Raw genomic sequence first — 22,282 nt, 5'->3', positions numbered from 1 at the left:
AGAAGGGATTCACTTCAGTTTAAAGATGCTACACTTTTTTGCCAAAAAAAAAACATATTCGCTTATCATATACTTTTTTATATTTACTTAGAAATAGCTCAAATTACTGCCTTCCATTAGATATCAGACGCGTAGCTACACTTTTCATGGTGTTAAGCACTTGCCCACTTCGCTGGCCTAATATTTAGACTGTCTACCTCGAAGTCGAAAGTTCTGGGATCATCATAAAACCTCAAGCCTACATACACATTATTACCAATTTTTAGCGGTGATATTTTGTGACTATTTGGACTATTCTGAAACAAAATAGGTAAAAATAGGAAAAATTTCGATAAGATTTGTGTTTTATCAAAGATCTCCGGTATAGTCTCTTTAGTAGTGGTTAACGATAGGAAAAACTTCACATTATTGAACAATCTGGAAATTAAACTAATGCCCGTGGTAAACCACAACCTTTAGAAATGTAACGTGAGCTGGATTCGAACTTGCGACCTCATCGGGCAGGGACCAACCGTCGAGAAATATGGTATAATCCAAGGAGCTAGCTTTCCCGCCTGACCAGGTATATTTGGATAGCGTAAATAGCATAACGCAGGGGATTATATATTTATTTGATTGGTATTTTACGCCGTATTCAAGAAGGTTACACTTATTCGACTGCGGCCAACATTATGATGGGAGGAAACCGGGGGAAACCCACAACCATTGCAGGTTGCTTGTCGACCTTACCACTTACGGCTGGAGAGGAAGCAAGGATGAGCTAAACTTGAACTCACACTGACCGCATTGGTGATGTAAACTGATGCGTACAAAGTAATATAGATATGGTCAAAACGTCGATAAGATATGATAAAGTGATGAACTGTTTTCACATGTTTCGTGAAAAACTTGTTGAATCGACCATACTGAACACTGAAATCTGTTTATTGTCTGTGTATGAACAATTATCTTGACGAGGCACATTCACTGTGATTTCCACGCTACATGTATGCTAACTGCTTGAGATCCCCTTCTATTGATATCTCACACTGCATAAAGCAGCGTTGCATTTAACTCGGCTATTATTCTGTTATCTGTAGTGGTGTCGTTTACTGAGACAACAATACGGTACTCTGACGCACGTGGTTGAGAATGTTTAATCGGACAGCGGATCATGCAGCAAATATAGTGTTCACAAATCAACAACCGAAAATCAAATTACAAGTACAAGTGTTCCGCATTCTTTGTTTTCTGAGAGAAATAAAGGTTCTAATGTATGTAGTCTTACTTAGTGCTTAGCACTGTAATTTTTTTTAAATCCCAAACGCCAGAAGTTACATTTCATCGGGGACTTAATATACATTTAATTTTTTTTTTCGGCTTCATCTCTTTAAAAGAGTTGGATATTCTAGGTAATGTTTCCTGTTTTCCGAATCGAAGGGGTGTCCCCCTTGAGGCCCTTTCTCTGTTACCCTACAGAGGATAGTCCTTCATCAATGAACGCCTTATGACCATGCAGCCATGGAGACGGGAGCGTCGAGTGGGCGGAATACAACGCAGTAGTCACCGTCCAGTCGAAGGCTGGATTCGTCACTAGAACAGACCACGTGACTAACCAGTTAAAAAGCTTCTAGCTTACTCGATGGTTCACTGGAACTTGTGACGGACCGAGCAGCGGCACACCAGAGGGAGTCAAAAGCATCTCCCATCCGCGAGGCCACAAAAGGGATACGGTCCGTGTGTAATTTGCTGTGAATTATATATAAACTGGTGATTCCGAAGTCGAAGAAAGTCATCTCCAAGGTAAGAGTGAATAATCAATCTATCCCAGCCATGAACGACATTCCCAAGTTTCAATTTCCTCTTTATTACTTGTAGTAAGTTAAAGTCTATATTAACGCAGCAAATAAGCTACACGGTAAATGGTACTGTACTGGTTTGCTCAGACAACAGTTTAGGTAGTATTCAAATATCCTGCTGTCGACGCCGCGATTTGAATATTTTTAATAAGCAAATATCGATATGATCAATATTGTTAAAGAACCGTCATAAAAACTAATTAATACTGATGAAGTTTTTATTCAGTGCATCGCTGTTGACAACTGGAAGACTGGGATTCATTCGCATAATGAATAACTTGATTGTCAAGATGAGGTCGTCTGTGTTTGTGCATAACAACATGGCAATTAGAAACGCTAATGCTATAGGGTGAATTTCTCACATAACGGTGCCTTATTAAATTTGCTACCCTCACTGACAGGAATGTAGGTAATTCAAGGTAAACAGTAAATTGATCGATAACCGGTATCATCGATCAGCGATGAGTTAATTAGAACTTTAAAGCAATGTTAATTAAATACCGTTGCATGTTTCACCGTAGTCAGTTGCTACCTGTTGTGTATGGGAGATGACAACGGCGCAGATGTGCATTACACCACATTCTTCGTTCGAGGTGACAGTATCATTCCTACCTATTCTTCGCACGGGGCAACAGTGTGGCTCTGGCGTCTTCTTCCCCGAGCTATCAGTATTGTGGGTGCATCCTTCACGGTGCCACGGACTAAGGAGCATCAGTGATTAGGAAGCAGTTGGCCATTTATTTCTTTGGCTGCTGTTGATCTCCCGTCAGTCCAAGACTCTATAATCTCCATCTCGCGCTCTTTGTCTGCAGCAAGTGGTTTTGACATAATCCTTTCTTTGCCGCTACTTTTGCCAATGGGCTGTTTCTGACGTTATCGGGAAGTTATTGGGGGCGCGAAGCGTTGACAAGATCAAAACTCTCGCAAATCCACGGGCGAACCTTTGACCAGGTGCCAGCTTCATTCGGACTTCCTTGAACCAAACACGGAAACCATCGGAGACTACGCCCTAAGGGTCAATTCCGGTATTACTGGCTGTTATTTTACTTAGACTAGACACAAATCAATCCAAGTAGGTATATATATACAAAACGTTAACCCATTAGGATTTTCGCAGAATTTAACAATGCCGAATGCTCGTTTTTCTTGGTAAGTTCTGATCTTGATCCTTATGATACAATTTTACTCCGTTATATATAGTTTGGAAATATGACGTATGAAATCAAACTTCTGTATTGTTTCGAGGAAGCCTTGTGTCCTCGTGACGCCAAACGCTTAGGGGTGCTTAATGTCGTGTATAACACACGGTCGAATAACCAGAGTTAATACGCTAAACTACATCAGATCAGACTTCTCCAGCTTATGTAAAGAGGGACATTAAGTCAGGGGATAAACATAAGGGGTAGAGTTTCATCTGCAAGCACTCACCACTCTTCCGCATTCTCAATACTGTAAAGGCAATGAATTCAGTAAAACTCGTAAGAAAGAACAGAATTATCAGCCAAATTATGTACCGGTAGTAATATTAGTTCCATTGCTAGAAGAAGCTACCCCATTTATCTGCCTAGTCCCTTTGTGTGTTTGGGAAACTTATGAAGTATTAAGAAACAAAGCTACAGTTTAGTTGATCTAACGATAGGCTTAGGGGGTGAGTATCCCTCACGGATATGAACACACATCATCTCTGGACAGCTGCAATGGAAAAAAATGTTCCCGCAATCAAAAAACAAAACAAAAAAACAAACCCTTGTATTCTTTGATGAGCGAAAGACAAAACAATGGGTCTTACGTTGGACATTTCAAAGTCTGATTTTAATTAATTAAATATGATTGAAACCTACCATCCAGATCTAAGTTTTACGTGAACGTATTATTTACGTCACATTGGTCGGGGGCTCCAGCTATACATGTAGCTTCGTTGTCACGTTGAGTTCACATAGGGCCAGATGTTCTAAGCCGTCTTATCAACAACAGTCTTCGGGAAGCTTTAACTGGGTGCTTTCTGTTCGTTTGAAATACGCAGACGGCGTGTTATATGTAACAGAACAAGTAAAGGATGTTATTAATGTGTGACCTTTATGATCTGTGAAAGCTATGACATAAATCATAGATTGCGTAGGCTATTAATATACTGACGATCAACTTGTCGCTAACATACCTTTGCTTTGACGAATTTAGCTGTTTTCAACTATTAAATCATGTAGCAACGCATTTTTATTGAAAACTCCCGAAACTATCATCTGAAGAGCCAGATCTGGAACTTTTGTGTGCTTTTTTGTCCTTGTGTGAAAAAGCTAACGTTACCAAGTTAGTAATTTTTGTTAGAGCACTAGCTTTTTGTTTTATGAAGTAAACAAGGGCCAGTTCATGAAATATAAGAAACCCGTTATTACATGAATTCAACAACTAAATCTAGAACTCTAGAGAGTTATCTCGCCCTTTGATTAATGTCTTTAAGAATGATGGGCTAATTGTCCAGAATGGTTCTGGAAATCCTCATACGGCATAAACTTCTGCAACTATTTGAAAAAGAACTGATCTTGTATGTTTTCTTCTACATTCAGATATCTGTTGGAAGGGCAACCATGTACTGCCGGCCCCTGCATTATCTGCTGGGTTTTGTCATAATACAATGGGCAAGTTCCGGTGTGATGGCTGACCTATCCGCATGCGCAGACTCACAGTTACTTTCAGACCCTGGCATCTTGCAATTATGTGAAACTTTGGCGTATGTACAAAAAGGTAAGCAGTTTCTTTATGCAAGAAAACACCGAACTCTGCCTGCCCGCAAAGGCCGTCGTGATATTTAAGTAATATAATAAACACGACTATGGGCACCGTACGTCATCTTTATAAAAGCAAACAATAAACTTACCTGGATAATGTATTGTATTTATTAAATTCAAACGATCAACTCCTACCAGGGGAGCCCATCGTATTTACCCAAGCGCATGATTTACTCCACTTATCGATATAGTTTATCATATTTAAGCAAACAAAATCATCGCACAAATCATCATTTCTATGTAAGCAGACCGTTTCGGTGGCATAATAGTTTGATTTTTTTTTTTTTTTTTTTTTGATTGGTGTTTTACGCCGTACTCAAGAATATTTCACTTATACGACGGCGGCCAGCATTATGGTGGGTGGAAACAGGGCCCAGCCCGGGGGAAACCCACGACCATCCGCAGGTTGCTGGCAGACCTTCCCACTTACGGCCGGAGAGGAAGCCAGCATGAGCTGGACTTGAACTCACAGCGACCGCATTGGTGAGAGGCTCCTGGGTCATTACGCTGCGCTAGCGCGCTAACCGACTGAGCCACGGAGGCCCCGCATAATAGTTTGAGTCGAGTCATATCAAAGACTTTAAAAATGTTACTTGTAGCTGCCTCGCTTGGCACTCAGCACCGAAAGGTTAGAGCAAGGAAACGGGACTGGTTGACCGGTGTCAGTATAATGTGACTCGGTGGGGTGTCGTGTCTGGTGTCTTCGGGATGATGCTTCAGTGTGGTAGCACTTTGGCGGCATGGACTCGCCCTGCTACAAGAAGACACAGTATATCTATCTACATCTCATGACTCCTCGAAGTCATATGGCCGAAAAATTACGACGTAAAACCCAAAGTATACATACTTACATCATAAGCAAATAATGAATGAATGATTATAGGAATTCATCTAGCCCATTGGCAATTGAAAACAGGGTCACTGTTACTACAGGATGGCACAAGTAATTTTTCACAAGTGAAATAAAGTAAAATATATTAATATGCAATATTGATACAGATAAACATTATTTTTCGTAATACATAACGACAGTTTCTGTATAAGTGGTCTTAACGTGACTAAATAACCGGATCGGTTTATACTAAGGCCGTGGTACAATAGCAGACCAGAAGATCACAGCATAATAAAGCGGTCTTAACTTTGAGGCTAACCTGTTCTCCTTCGTAAAGTCCCTTTAAATACACATGTTTTTCTAAAACGAACGATTTTTGCCCGAATAATGATATTATCATCTTGCTCATGTGTGGAGAAAAATGATTTGGCCTGTGCTTGTTTTTTTTAGGAATATGTGTATTACGGTTGAATTGTATTGGCCGCCAATATGTAAAATCGAAATGCATCAGTCAATTGGTGGCCTTGAACTAAAACACTATTTTTCCTATTCCTATGAACGCAGAATCTGAATAATGAAGTTATCTCCTTTTATCCTTGACCTTAGCTGAACTACCTATATCGAAAGCTGACAGTCTAGCCACAGGAGATTGATCAGTACCATATCGTCAAAATTTTGTGCATATACTAGTCATGGTAAATTTGAAACAAATACATCAACTTTAGACAGCTAACGTATTAAACATAACCATTACACATGGCGGATAAAGAGATTTGGATTACTGCACACAAATGCCGCTCTCTCCGCGTGTAAAGGCTGTGTCACCTTCTCACCTAACTTCGCGGCAGTTCATTGTATACTTTTTGTGGGTTTCGATGTCATAATTAGGGTATTTGCCGTTAATTCATATTTAACATGAACTTCATAACCATGACATAAATTAGGGAGCTACTTTTCTAGGGTTTCTTGGATTAAGTGATTACTTGGAGTATTTTGTTCTGAAGCTGTACTAAGTGCCTTACATTGCTGTCAAGAGGAGAATGTCCTAATGTCTTTTTGTGGATGTTTGCCGTTGGATGTGAGAAGGCGTCTTCACTCTTCTCTCAAAACAGATCTTGTTCCACAGACAGTTTGTAGGTGTAACAAGGAAACAGGTGAAGTTTCCGGAAAAGTACATTGACAGTTTGACGGAAGAACTGAAAGGAATCGCGGAAGTACCGGAAAGCTGATGTCAGTGTTACTCAAAGTTGTTCTTTAAAACTGCCCTGAACGTGCTTTAACCTTATTGGAGAGGCTGCGGCTAACTGTTAGCCTTATATCCGATTTTTGTCAACACTTAACGACAGAAAGCCTTGCCTGGGGCATTCACTGGCCGGTGCTTTGTAGAGCGATAACACTTAGACACGAGGCCATCTCTGATGACAACGGGGAGGGCTGGCGATAAGGAACCACTATTGTGGCGATCAAACCTACCGCGCCATGACAGATATACGTAGGTCGTGTTTCTCTGTATAGCTCTACTTTCGTTGTTATGACAAGGATAATAGCGGTCAAAGAAAACGAGTAGATTTTATTCAAGACTAGCACTGTTAATTATTTAATATCCGCTGTACGTACAAGTAAGTAGTTTATTTGTCCCTCTAGAAAACAGGTTGGTTTGTGTAGCCACATAAAGAAAACAGAGCGACTGAAAACTGTCCATGACCCAAATATATGCGTCTCATTTTTCGTGATTAAATATTGTTTATAGGTTTTACTGCCTTGATTGCATCAACCAGATATTTAGATTATGAGTAGCAAATTTTACTTCACCGTGTTGTTTTCTCTGCTTAAGTCATAGAGTTCTGAAGCCATAGATATAGGAGGCATTTGAGTAGCTACGATTTAATCATTCACACGAAAATATAGCATAAAACACCAACTGAGATAAACTGAGAAGAGGCTGGACTTTGCCGGTTACGTGTGGCCATTTGCCAGCGATCGCTCTGTTGTCGCTGCTCTGACTGTACTCTCCAAAGTGTGGCCTTTTGCAATGAAACCAACAGATTTAATATGATTAATAGACGTAAAACTACTTGAAAAGATTAACGAACTTTCTGCTTCAAAACCTCTTTGTTTCCACAACATTCAGTGTTTTATATATAATTATTGAGAATTTAAAGCACAGCAGTTGGACTGTCGCATTGGAGACAAAGTGAGCTTTTGCACTTGACCTAGCAATTCCACTCTGAGCTAAAGGCCTGTTACTGGTAAATTTTTTTCGAACAATGTTCATATAAAAGGATTTCCCCCAACAGGTTAAGCAGCCCACTAATAGCTTTCTTCAAAAACCTACTAAGGGTATCAGATTCTGAGCCTATGATATAGTAAAGGCAATTTGATTTCATAAGAAGTCTTATTTCTCAGTCTTAGTTCAAGCTCAACTTTATCCCATGAGGGCAGCCCAAGAGACATCGTGCATTTCTCTCTGCGCCATTTTTGTTACTGATCGATGGTTATCTTCTTAAGAGAGAATATCGGGTTTTTTTCCCTTCGTCTATGAGTTAAACATTATGTGTCTTTCCGGGAATGAAAGTCAATATAAGTATTTACTAACGGGGTATTTTTATATTAGTCTGAGAGGCTGTAGGCAAATAGAACTGTGACCTTTTATACCCCGTGGCACTGATGGTCCTTTTGCTTTCGCACTGGGAATAGTGCTTGGGTTTTTGCATTTCATGGCTGAGACATAATAACTGTTATGAGCTTACTTCTGGGAAGGGGGCCTCCGTCGGTTAGGAGCCTCTGACCAATGCGGCCGCTGTGAGTTCAAGTCCACCTTAAGCTGACTTCCTACGTGGGAAGGCCTTTCATCAACCTGTGGATGGTCGTGGGTTTCCCCCGGGCTCTGCCCGATTTCCCCCCACCATAATGCTGGCCGCCGTCGTATAAGTGAAATATTCTTGAGTACTGCGTAAAACACCGATCAAACAAATAAATAAATAAATACTTCTGGGAAAAATGCTTTTTCGTTCGTTTACTGCAAACAAACATGATGGAATACCTACATATGGAGTTATGAGCCCAAAGGTTTATTTTTTCACCATGGCAATTCTATTGTGTGTCATTGTTTGGAAAGGTTTTACGAAAACAATACCATTCGTGGTCGCACAACCTTAAATCAGTAGATTTCTCTGTGTTTGCTGTTTTTGGTAACATAAAGACAATAGACGTTGTATTATTTTATCCGGTATAGGAACGCCACAAAGTTATGGTTATGATATATGCACCCAAAGAAACAGTTTTGTCATATATTTATCATATATATTATATATATATATATATGTCCGTGAGACACCTTGTTTCACAAAGAAAGACATGTGGATTAACAGCTGCGTCTCGCCATTTTATCTCGAACCTATTTCTGACACCAAAATTCGTCACTTTTGAGTTAAATCTGATGATGGGTTGAACAACTAAATTTTGAAGGGGAGATTAAGAACCGGTGTCCCTGTCAGGATATCTAACGGCTCTCAATCCAACCATTAAAACTTGACGGCTATTCAACACAGCGGGATGAGTTCTAACCCCATCGACCTTTGTGGGGAGGTCAGCTACATCGGCTTCTAATCGAATCAGTTATAAGGCAGTGCCTAAAAAAAGTGCTTGTTTTTTCAAGCCGCCTGGTCTGTAGGCTTACACAGAGGGTTATGACGTGCCTCACGAAAGCTTTATTAACCACCGTGCTCTAGCACTCTCAACAGAGCCAGTTCCCCAAGCGCCTCTCCGAGCAGCTGACGGGCGTGTAAAGCAACATGTCTGCTCTGTTGGCTCTACAAGGGGGACATTCCCTTTACGGGCTCACCGGTAATGGACGGACCCAAATCTAATTTTATCTTGCACATTGGTAGCCATTTTTCAAAATTGCCATGGGCCATGCATGGACATATTCTTTGGTAAAAGCAAATTCAACTCACTGGACGATATTTGCTCTGCCCCGAACAGTTCCAAGCCTCCCTTTGCTGGGCCTTTTACGCTCCAGCATGTCAGCGCATAATAACCAGGCTTGCTGAGAGGCAAACATAAGGCATATGCTTCCGATATTTTCACAAATAGTGGAAAGTAAACCCTTGAAGACGAAGTCTTCATTGGCCTTTTCTTTAACACAATCCAAGAAAGTATACATTGTATGGAATGGCTTTGACATTTAAATTCTCGTGTTTGTACGAGATAATGCTTTCATCTGGTAGTTAGATTTGGTCGATTGGTTTCACAAGTTTTTCAACTTTCGACATACTTTATTACGTTATGGCTGAAATCGTCCTCCATAAATACCGGCATTGACAAAACTTTCTAAATCTGCTTTTCGTAAATTGTCTCCTAAATCACAGCGCCATTCAGCACTAGAACCCAGACAAAGTTACTTCCGAAAAAAATAAAGTAAAAAAAAGACAAACCACTCTAACTACCACTTGATTAACTTGTAAAATTTAATAATTCTGACTACAATGCATGATGTAAAATTTGTTTGCATACAGCGTATATGTATTTACATACATGTGCTTGTTTAATTTACAGTTATTTAACGTTATTTATTCCGTTTTCAAGATAACATATTAATTCAGTTACTTAACGACAATTTACAGTCCCAGTTACACAAAGATTGATGAGGACAGATTTTTAGACAGGGAGTTTCTGGACAATCCCACTCTCACTTTTTTGTAAGTGACGCTGCGATTGCCCTGTAAAACTGGTAGTATAGGTCATTGCACGATTGGTGCTACGCATGGCTGTGCAGTCATCAATAATGACAAGATCCAACGTATACAGGTAATTGTGGGCCTTGTGGTGGCGATCAGCGACCGATCGTACGAATGGTGCTACGCGCCTATGTGTCAAAACAGACATTCGTATACTAGCTGTCAACCAGATCAATTATCGCAATAACGACGTTTAACATAAATAGCCAAAGAACTAATAAAGTATAGAAAGTACGAAAATAGGACGGAAACATGCCAATGGAGCAAGTGAACAGTTTTCATTGATATTGGAAAGACCCAATGTATGTTCTAGGCGACTGAATCGCCCGTGCAACTACTCGGCCACCAACGTCCACGTGGCAGGACCAGTTGCCCGACTACTGGTACGGTCATGTAAGACCTGTCTGTGGCCCTCTTACGAATTGGAATCGCAGATTAGACGTTTTGAACACGACCCCTTGGCCGTGCTATACGACGGATTTGAATCAGTGATCACTCATGACCAGTGCAACCAGTCGCTAGCTCTTTCTAATAGGTTACCATTTGCCCTCGATTCCAACATTTTTCGGTGCCCATCTAGGTTGTAATTTGGTAACATTCCCAGTTTCAATACAAACAAATAAATATAAATAAATAAAATATTAAAGAGTACAGCATAGATAGTAAACCCGGGGGTAGTAAAGACAGAGTGATAGTTGGCAAAATGGTCACACCTAACCTCTTGTTAATTCTCTCAATCAGGGTTCTTTTCCGACTATTCAAGCATAACTTTAAAAGTAAAAACGTACTCTTAAAAGAGAGTAAAAACCTTTTCACTCAACATTGCAGCGTTCTTTTCGTCCCCTGGCCAACCATGGCGAAGGCTCTTGCTGGTTCCGTTCTGGCTCGAAGTTATTAGGTTTGTCTGGTACCTGACTAAGGTTGAGGGTTTACTACGGGCACTATGATTTTTTCGAGATCCAATCAGATTATCCATCAAGCTCTGTTTCAAAATTTCTTTGAAATTCCTGGCGTAAAACCACATTTTTGAAAGAAAAAATTACTGCAACCTTTTGGGCCCGCAAGTAAATTCAATTTTCTCACATTACTTTCTCAGTTTAGTATCAATTATTTGCTTCTTGGTCCTTTTTTATGCTTTAGGGTAAGACCCTAATCACCTATGCCTTTGAATTTTCTCTATTTTCTCAACGAGAAATAAAAAGGAAAGAGATTCTAAAAAAATTCTTTCTGTATGTACAATCAAATCTATCATCATATAAGAAGTTAACTTCTGTCCTCCACCTCAGTGTGATCTTACTACGAGTCATATCATAAATTAGCATTGCAGTGATTCACGTCAAGTTGCTATTTTTGTTGAAATTTCCTTCATTCACTGGAACAGAAGACATCGGTCAGTATCGAATCTGTGAGATAACGCATGCTTAAGACATTTTCCATTTCATTCCCCTATTTCAGGGCAAAACAAAAAATAGAGACTTTTTGATATCGATTTTGGTAACTGATATGTACCTGAAAATATGGTGATAAATATGCACTGGTGTATTGATACTTACAAAACGCTAATCTGCAACAATTGAATATAGATTAGACGAAGCAGTTCTAGTTTTCGGAAACATCCGTGGCACAATAATAGAAACTGTGTAGGTCTACAAGCGCATACATCATACGTGAGGTGACGAATATCCAAGCACTGTTTCTTAAATTGGCATTCGTTATACATTCGTTATGTGTGAAAATGACGCCAATAACTTCGTCTGTGAATGGTAAATTATAGTAAAAATGACAACGTGTTATTATACTTTTATTTGTATACGTGGGTCTGCTTGAGGAAATTGGAGGAAATTAAATAGATACTCTTGGCAATTACCTCAGTTAGGGTTTTATTCAAACTGTTCATGTTGTGGAAGAAAACAGTAACAACTTACACATACCAATTGTCATGGCCTAATCCGAATTAGGTAAGATAGTACATGAATTCAAAGGGATTATAGTTGTTTAGTCCTTTTGTATCATCGTGCAGCCGTCATCTATACCGACTATGCGTGCAACATGCTTGTCTTCACTGACTTTCATGCTTGTCTTCATTGACCCGCAGATAAACGTATCGGCTAATATGCAGGAAGTAGGACGATATGATAAGAACATGCTACTCAATGAATAAAGCATGCTTGCCATCCGTGTATCTTGTGGTCTTGGCTTGAGAACAAATGTATCTGAAGCTGACGTTATGGCTTATCTAATGACAATATTTATGTGCCATTCGTAACGTAGACTAGCTTTCTAGCCACAGGGCTTTGTCAAGATGAAAATGAAAACCAAAACATTTTTTACGTTACGAATAAATCGATTTTTTGACGATGTATCATTACTCGCCAAATCACCTACAATATTTAAGCCATTAATTGTTTTGCTGATGTTGAATGTATTGGAACAAATAGCCCATTGCAACCGAGTGACAATTGTCGCCGGCTAGGACTTCGTGGGTTATAATCAGCGAGATATCAGTTTCCATAAACATAATTAACAGCAAACATAAAACCGCAACACAGGCACTCCTATCATTTATGCAAGGCAAATGTTTCGTATAATCCACGCAAAATTGACAAAATTGGTAAATTGAACACCACAGCTAGGCCATACAGACAAACCTCTCCACCCGACCTTAGAGCTTACGTCCTTACTAACAACACCAGCATTGCTGACACCAGAACTAAAGTTGGTTAACACTGTGTTCTGGACACTAGTATTGATAAACAACCTGATACAGTTAATAGCGCTTAACATGTAATGATGACATCATAAAAACAAATGAGACTTGTGGTACATAAAAACAGACATCTCTTGCTCGTAATAGACGGTCGGTAACAGTGGTAAAATACAGGTATCTATACGGCGTTAGTTATGACAACAACAACCTGCGCAGCGAAGGCACCAGATGTGAAATGTTTACGATCTCAGTACCTATCCGCCATGTCTTCATGTGAATTCAACGTATAAAGCATTAATAAACCGGACAAAATGTACAATACTTCACGTTTAGTTCAGATGATCGATTGGTGTCATTATCGGTTGGGATTTCAGGACCTACTTAATGTCATTTGTAACAATATTGGTGGGGTCAAATGACAGTTTTGGGGTTAAACGGATTAACAATAAACTGGAAAAAGAAACGACGAAGAGAAGCATTTTAAAGCATTGCGTAGGGTGAGGAAAACTCAGGGACGATGATGGTCCCATTCTGGGAGTTAGCGAAAATGAACTTTGGCACTTCGTGAGTCGGGAAAGAAAGTAGTCCTGAGAAAAGTGTGAAAATAATTAAAGGGCTGGGGGATGAGAAGGTGAAAACACGCGACGAGATTCCACCTTCCGAGGAACTCTGAGTCGGATGAATTTTCATGAGTCAGGTTGATAGCTGGGCAGAAAGCAGATAGTGACAATTCCCAAGAAACCGGTGATGACAGAGGACTATGTGGCCAAAGCTGACCCGTAATGCCGCAGCCTGCATCGTCGTCTTCACTGAAATTAGCCTCTCCCTAAACTCTATGAAATATGTATGAGGTTAATTATAGTCCAGGTCTTCTCCTTCCCTACGCAAATGCGCCCCGTCAAGCGATAGCGTCTACAACATGAATTGGCCAATGACGAAAGATCACTATGGTTAGAGTGATTTACGCAACCGACTGTCCGTCAGTTTTAAGTGACGTTGTTGACGTGGCTCTCCAGGCGCCCCATTCGATCATTATTACCTAGACAGATAATTTGTAACGATTTATTGAGCGAATTCGCCCAAAGCTGATTTAATAGGGTAGGCGTCTTGTTTCCTGCCTTGCTAGCAATTGGTCCCCGTGTGGTGTTCTTGCATGGCGTGGCCCTCGTGCGTTGAATTCACAACTTGTTTCTTTCTCGATTGGTTATTCTATCAATGATGAAACTTTTTTTACAGCATCAGATTAGATCTATGTATATTTGCCGCATTTTCTGATGACCTTTCTTTCATTTGTTTTTTTACAGAGTCCTCAGATGGAGACGCAAAAGAAAAGCGATTTCTACGTTTTGGGAGAGCTCTAAGCGGTGATGGTTTCCTCAGGTTCGGAAGAGGTTTACCGTTCCAAGACAAAAGGTTCCTGCGATTTGGCCGTGGGGACAGGGCTATTGAGGACCTTCTTAAAGAGGCCTTGTTCAGAATTCATGATATCGAGAGGGCGGAGGGAACAAAGTTGAGGAGAAGACGATCAGCTGATGCTCCTCCTGAGACGGAAAAAGTAGCTGAAGACGAGATTAAGACGTCGGAAGTCGAAGAGGAAGACAATGACAACGCCAACAAAACGGACAATAAACAAAAGCGATTTATGCGATTTGGTCGTGGTGGTGAAGAAATGGGAGATGGAATGGCAGATAAGCGATTCATGCGATTTGGACGAGATAACGAGAAACGATTCATGCGTTTTGGCAAAAGGTTCATGAGATTCGGGCGGGATAATGAAAAGAGGTTTATGCGATTCGGACGTGCTCTTGAAGATGGCGATGACGATGAAAACGCAATGGAAGGAGACCCGGAGAAGCGCTTTATGAGATTTGGAAAATCTGGAGAAGAGAAACGTTTCATGAGGTTTGGTAGAACTCCCATGGAGGAAGAAAAGAGGTTCATGCGATTCGGTCGGGATTCCGCAGAAAAGGAGAAAAGGTTCATGCGGTTCGGAAGAAACTCCGAAGAGGCTGAGAAACGCTTTATGCGTTTTGGCAGAGATTCAGGGGACGCCGATAAACGTTTCATGCGTTTTGGTCGGGATCCAGTTGAGGCTGAAAAGCGTTTCATGCGCTTTGGCAAAAGCGGCGAAGAAAACCAAATAACGGAAGAAGGTAAGCGCTTCATGCGCTTTGGAAGGTCTGATGGAGGGCAAGAAACACCAGACAAGAGATTTATGCGATTTGGTAGAGCTCTGGAAGACAAACGATTCATGCGTTTTGGGCGAGATCCCGCAGAAAAGCGGTTCATGAGATTCGGCCGAGATCCGGCTGAGAAAAGGTTCATGCGGTTCGGACGTGACAACGAACAATCTGAGGAAGATACTGAAAAGGACAAAAGATTCATGCGTTTTGGGAAAGAAGTGAGCAATGACTTCTTCACTGAAACATACCCGCGAAACCTCACGCGGTAGACGACGAGAGGGTAAAGGGCAATGTAGGAGTGATGCTATGGAAATACATATTTTTCTGTTGAAAGATACGGTTTTTGTACATACATTTTACGGTTAGACCTTTCGTTTAGGTTATTTTATTTTAATTACACCAGATTAAGGGAGAATGAATGGGGGTGAAAATGTGTCAGGATTATAGTATTCCTCCTTGAATTCGTGCCGGCTACACCGTGTTCAATAGCTCCTCCGACCCTAACGTGTTAGGAACCTCTAAACATTTCCTGTGTGAAAGTGTACACACTGATTATCGCAATGCTCTCTGACAGAGACTTGAATTGAATATTTCTGACGTGATGCACACCGGTTACTAAATTGTGCATTGCCACTGTTCGTCTTCAGATTGATATCGGCGAAGTTAATCCCAGTGTACGGTATCTAAACTTGTAGATAGTTAGTTCCAGCTCTGTCAACCCCTCCCCAGGTAACCTGTCAAATGGTACTCTTGTAAATCGCTGGTTACTCTAATTCTACGTAAACACCAATATTTGAAATAAAAATATTTTTGATAATGGCATGGTTGTGATTTTTCCAATCTTGATCAGTTTAAATATATCTAGAACTGTTCAGACCACAGCCTCGTTGTGACAAATCATTCTTTCATACCATGCTGCACGATTTTTTGCCTCCCAATCAATTCTTTCACTGCAACGCATAGAAACATGTGGTGTACGGTATAGCGACATGGCGCAGGCTTTGCGGATTTTCCTGCCCCGGGAGATGATTTTGTATCACGAATATACTGGAAATGTATTTGTTACAGTTTCTTCAACAAGTCGCTTATAATACCTGGATTAATAAATACATGTATCTTAATTCACATGAAAAATGTAAACCAGCAGCAAAATAATCTTGAGCTTTGTATATGCTTAGCAATCTTACTGGTGAAATGCACAAACTGATGCAGAGATTCGTCACTATATATTGGCGATTATATTGGGCGAAAGTACCTCTTTTAACTTGTCTCGAGACTTACGTTGTTGCTTTACTTGAAGGGTGTTTTTACACATTACACAAGACTATTTCACACATGCGACGGCGATTAAGTTTATAAATAGAGAAACGGAAGATGTTGAGAACCAAAGAACTGCGCTAGGTTTTCAAAATGGGGAAACCTGACAGAGCTCGAATGAAACCACAGAATTTTCTCTATATAGACAAATCTTCAGACGTGACGAAGAAAAAACGAATAGCAGAATTCCTGACCCCTGTTTCATGAAGCGCACTTAGCAATAGTGAGTCATAAACACAATAACAATATATGTTGTAGAGAATTGACGTACACTTTGCTAAGGGCTACTTAAGGCTAAATAGGTTTTTATGAAACTGTCCTCTGGAAATGAAGTTAATGATGATAAAGTGATGAGTGGTATAAATCAAGACGACTCAGTTAGGCCCCTATATGGATTAACTGCCAAAGGGATACAGAATCGATTCTTATTGACTGGTGAGAGATAGGCAAATCCAGGCCATACCTTGTGTAAACTGAATTTTAGGTTTGGTACATTTATTCAAGCGTGACCACCGCTGCAACATTTAACCAAGGAAACCCTATCTCCACTGTCAGCCAATCAGCGTCGATTCTGTATCCGTTTGGAGCAAGAACAAATGTTGTAGAGATATGAAGTACACCTGGGTAAAAGCTACTTAAGGCCAGGTAGGCTTTAGGAAACTGGCCCCTGGAAGTGTGGTTATTGATGAGTGGAATAACCCAAGACTCAGTTAGGCCAAATATGGATTAAATGGAAAAGCAGTAAATTTGAAATTTTAATTTGAATATTGAGAATAACACTGGTGTATTACTGTAACCAGCTAAAATTTTAATTTTACTTGAGCTAAAAAACTTTTCACTTTCACAATTCCGGGATTATATTCTAGGACTGCTGTCTTGATTCTCTTATTTGATTTATTTATTTTTTTATTTGATTGGTGTTTCAAGCCAAACTCAAGAATATTTCACTTATACGACGGCGGCCACCATTATGGCGGGAGGAAACCGAGAAAAGCCCAGGGGAAACCTACGACCATCCGCAGGTTGCTGACAGACCTTCCCCCGTACGATTCTCTTATTTGAACCGAAATTTGGATCCCGGTTTAAGGAGACTTTACTAAAAAGCAATCTGGACAGGTTATAAGTACAGAGATATATCATATTCATGTGGCTAAAATTGTTGTTAATCGAACTATCCAACGAGTGATTCTAAATCGAATGTGACGTCAATTATATAATGCATCTTTGCTATTTATGTACTTTGTCTTACGTCGTCTTATATAGGAGACATCGTGAATAATTTGAAATAACGGTGACCTTAGGCAGACGGTGTCACTCACCAGACAGGCAAAAATCACTTAATGTGGTTACGCAGAAAGTAACCGCGGAAGGTTACCACTGACTTGATTTACGAAAGATAAGGTCATGGACTCGCGTGTCGACGCAAAATGAGTTATGACATCGCAGTCGGTGGACTACCAATGTTAATGGATTTGTCAGAATCTGTTAGGCCGTCAGCATGGAGGACCAAACCTCAAGTTGTGGCAGGATGGTGGGCTAAGATTCTAGAGCGAAACGACCTTCGCGGCTCCGGCCATGGTGCTGCTCCAACTCCAAGCCTCTGGCGGATCACTCGTCAGTTACTCGGGGAATTCCCTTGAGACTATCAGAACAAGATCAAGAAAGTCACAGAGACACTGGTGAAGAATGCCGGGAGACAAATGACGTGTTCATTGATAGATTAACTTGTTAACTGATTTACGCTGAACGCTTCGTTACCACTGTATTTCAACATAGCACTTCTTGGCCTGGGACAGAACTGCGGAGCCATGGTAGTGACGCGGTGAAAAAAAAAGGAAAAAAAAACCCACACTAACACAGAAAACTTTCGATTATGTCATGCGTACAAGATAAATGAACGAAAGCAATCCAGAAATATGCATGTCGTGTGCACAATTAGGTGAAGACATTATTGATGAAAAGCAGCAGCATAAAGTTAATCTTCAAACGTTAAATTAATCTAACGGTTTATTATGACTAAATTAGAGTTTAACACGCTCTTCATCATCCTGTCTAGAATGGAGAGTTTCGAGAAAGATACATTACTGGAAAAACAAGACAAAGTGACAATGATACGTATAACGCATGCACCCAGACATGCGCAAAAACACGTAATTCGTCAACAAAAACTATTGATTTGACAAATGAGAATAGGGCTACACTTATTTTCATTACGTGGATGGTTTTGTTGTTATTGTCGTTCGGGTGGGGGTGATTTTCTTGGTCCTGATCATGTATGCATGGGGTGTTCTTTTGAAATGCGCACGTAGGAGACTGTTATGTAGCTGGGGAAGAACATCCTTTACTAAGGAATTTAAAACATAAAATAACCAAATGAGCTCGTCAGTTGGAAACACCCAGACTTCATTTGAAGGATCATATATATATTACAGTAAACTATATCTGAGTAGTCATTAGAGAAGAATTCAAAACTCAGGACCTCTGTTTCGGCCATATGCAGTACAAAATGGCCTTACACATTTCCTGAGTGAACTGTTGAGGTCACAAGACCGAATGACCGCTTCTCTACATCTTGTTCGGGCTCAATAGTGGTGTGTCCAGATGTCCTGACAACACTGGTGAGAGGCTCCTGGGTCATTGCGCCGTGTTGACACGCTAACCACCTCTGCCGCGGATGCCCATAAATAAACAGAGATTCCAGAATAACTGTAGTTAAACTTGCCATCGCCTGCCAACACAAGCAAAATCTTTATAACATATATGTCTGTGTGTTCCCTACGGTTGTTAAAGTGTGCGATGTTAATGTGATAAGCGTCATTGCTAATCTGTAGCAGATATCCGACCTCGCTAGACATAAAGAGTGCCTAGCAGAATGACTGAATGATCACCGTTTACTAAGCTGTACAGTATCGCTCACGAAAGGATAAGTATTCCCTAGCGGTACCATATACATAACCGCCATTTTCAATTCGAGTTGGCTGCACTTGGCATCGTCCGGCAAAAGTCAAACTCGTGGAATGACTGAATTGAAACGATTCAGAATTATACCATCTAAAGGGTGATTTACAAATTACTTCGCAGTCAGCTGTAATTTTCGTTTTAATAATGAACAGAATAAACCATAATTTATCTTAAAAGCAGCTCATTTCACCATATCAACGGAGTCAAAATGATTCGAAAATCGTGCTTTGCGAAGTTCTGATACTGTTGGACTGGATGCGTCGGTCACATTTGTGTCTTTTGCGATGTTATGGACTTTATTATTTACCTGTAATGAGGTAATATGAATTAAGAATTACTTCAATTAACGAGACACTTCTTTTTGAAGCGTAAAACGTTGTGACTTTGAGACCAGCGCAGGCGACAGGACCGAGTTCCAGATTAATGAATGTAACTATTCAGATCGGTTAATCCGGAAGGTGTGCTGAGAACATGGCGAACCGACCACAGAACTACAATGGTTTATGTTGGAACTCCGACCTATATACTGAAATCATTTCGGTACATTGCTGGTATCATTTTAAGACGCACCTTTTCATTGTATTCTCACGCCGCATTTATTTATTTATTTGATTGGTGTTTTACGGCCGTACTCAAGAATATTTCACTTATACGACCGCGGCCAGCATTATGGTGGGTGAAAACCGGGCACAGCCCGGGGGAAACCCACGACCATCCGCAGCTTGCTGACAGACCTTCCCACTGGCGGCCGGAGAGGAAGCCAGCATGAGCTGGACTTGAACTCACAGCGACTGCATGGGTGAGAGACTCCTGGATCAGTACGCTGCGCTTGCGTGCTAACCAACTGAGCGCCCCCCCCACTTAACACTGTATAATTTGAACATACACCTAGGCCATTAAAGGTAATCCCATTCAACCAACAGCGTTTCAGGACGCACTTGAACCATTTAACACAATGCCTAAGGAGCTTCCCGCCAATGTAGTTCAAGTCCAGCTCATTCTGGCTTCCTCTGCTGTCGATCGTGGGAAGGTCTGTGAGCAATTTACGAATGGTCGTAGTCTTCAGCCAGGCATGCCCGGTTTCCTCCCACCCGGCATAATGCCGGCCGTCGTCGTATAAGTGAAATATTCTTGGGTACGACGTAAAACACCACTCAAATAAATAAATTAAAAATAAATAAACCATATAAAATGAACGCAGTAAACCATATCGCTGTATTTTTAGCACATTTTCAAAATGACATTAACATAATTTAAGAATCACTTTTTTGCTTCTTCAGGATTTTTACCATTTAGTATAGTTGGAATGACTGCAAGAAAGAAGTTTAACACCACATTGGCAGTAGCGTAAAGAGAACATATGTGGAGCAGTAAAGTTCAGTTCTTGACTGGAATATTTGACCTCTCAAAACCAGATTGGCTGTGATGAATAGTGTTGTTCTTGACCGACAACAGGTTATTCACCATTAAGGTTGAGAGTTCGAATCTCACTCCTGCTGGTTCAGCTACGCCATTAAGCCACGCAGCTTGGTATGTGGCGAAGGAGAACAGTTTTCACCGATAACTGTGCAATGTCTTCTTGTCAAGAAGGTTCAAGGGGCATGTTACACAAAGCCATTTCGCCTTTAAGTCCAAGACTGTAATCTTCTTTACAAAACAAAACATTTAAAGCTTTGTGTTCAAACTTCACTGGATTTCACCACCACAGCTCAGAATCACCGCTCAAAATCTTATGGAATTGATGCTTATATTTACATGTAAGAGTTTAAGTTGGTTTACAATTCTTGACCGAAGTCTGCAATGGCTTTGTAAAACAGTCTCCAATTCTTCGGTAATAATGGACACATTATACGTGCCTTGCTCGTGATTGCGTCGAGGACCAGCGGCCTGACATGCTGGCCGTCCTTTGAGGACTGAGGGTGGTTTGTGTCGTAGAAGTCTTACTGTCATTATTGCGCCATGGCGACCGTGAACCGTGGGAAGGCCGACGGAATAAGTATGAATTCTGCCCACCTCGCAGTAGTCTGCCTGTTAATGTGGTAATTGCTCATTAGCCCAGTGGCATTGTGGACTATCTGCTAATGGATTAGCACAGCCAATATGTAGCACATGTTGAACACGTGCTCTGGTGTAAGAATAGGAGAACGCAATCCTGCACCTTTTTAAGGTGAATGAATGAGACAAAGAGTTTGTGCGCAGACGGGAAGGTGAAGAAAATTAGTGACAAAGCGATGTCTCAAATGTTCGAATGATAGAACGAACGGATAAGCTAATGACTGGCAAAATGAAGGAACTGATTAGATAGATACTTCAAAACAAAGGTAGAAAATGGAAAGGAATGTGTTTGATGACTCTTGACATGGAGAACACAGCGCGCATAAAACGAGTCGGACATCGAGGTGTACCCATTTGATGTTTTCTGTAATAGATCTACGTCACAGTTTCTGTCTTCGTAGTGCAAAGAAGTAGTCCATAAGCAGTGTGGTGTGACAGCAGAGAATGGTGTGTTTTCACACTGCTTATAACTGGCTTGTTTAGGCGAGAAATGTTCCCCGTATGAGTTTGAATCTGTAAAATACCAAACAATCTGTAGCTCTTTCACTTGAAATGCTATGGTTGAAGACCACCAGCCTTCTCCCGTCGAAGTTGTCAGTTCAAACCCAACCCCCGTTGTGTCTGCGTCTAGTTCATACTTGGAGGCTTGCCAGGCAGGTTTGGAGATGTTATGCTTTTATCTTCCAATTCACGATGTCTGTATGTCGAGTAATTCCAAACCTGTCACATCTAATATATTGTAATTAATATCACCCACTACTTTTCTTTAACTAATTCTGCTAAAGTTATGGTGCTGGGGGCGTGTAATATGCATGAACAGTTAGAACAAAGCCCTAAATGAGGTAAACTGACAAAAGGCCGTAT

General features: G+C 40.7%; 1 protein-coding gene across 1 annotated transcript; it reads left to right on the top strand.

Annotated features, from left to right (window-relative positions):
* Positions 1–1,662: 1,662 nt before the first annotated feature.
* Positions 1,663–17,198, top strand: LOC135467616 (FMRFamide-related neuropeptides-like). Its single transcript, XM_064745392.1, has 3 exons — positions 1,663–1,782; positions 4,403–4,580; positions 14,207–17,198. The coding sequence occupies exons 2-3, from the start codon at positions 4,424–4,426 to the stop codon at positions 15,352–15,354; spliced, it is 1,305 nt and encodes a 434-aa protein (XP_064601462.1). The 5' UTR covers positions 1,663–1,782; positions 4,403–4,423; the 3' UTR covers positions 15,355–17,198.
* Positions 17,199–22,282: the final 5,084 nt, after the last annotated feature.

This window comes from Liolophura sinensis, chromosome 6 (assembly GCF_032854445.1).
Source record: "Liolophura sinensis isolate JHLJ2023 chromosome 6, CUHK_Ljap_v2, whole genome shotgun sequence".
In the NCBI taxonomy this organism is placed as follows: Eukaryota; Metazoa; Mollusca; class Polyplacophora; order Chitonida; family Chitonidae; genus Liolophura; species Liolophura sinensis.
Note: the sequence above shows the minus strand (reverse complement) of the source record. Positions and strands in the feature narration are given on the sequence as shown.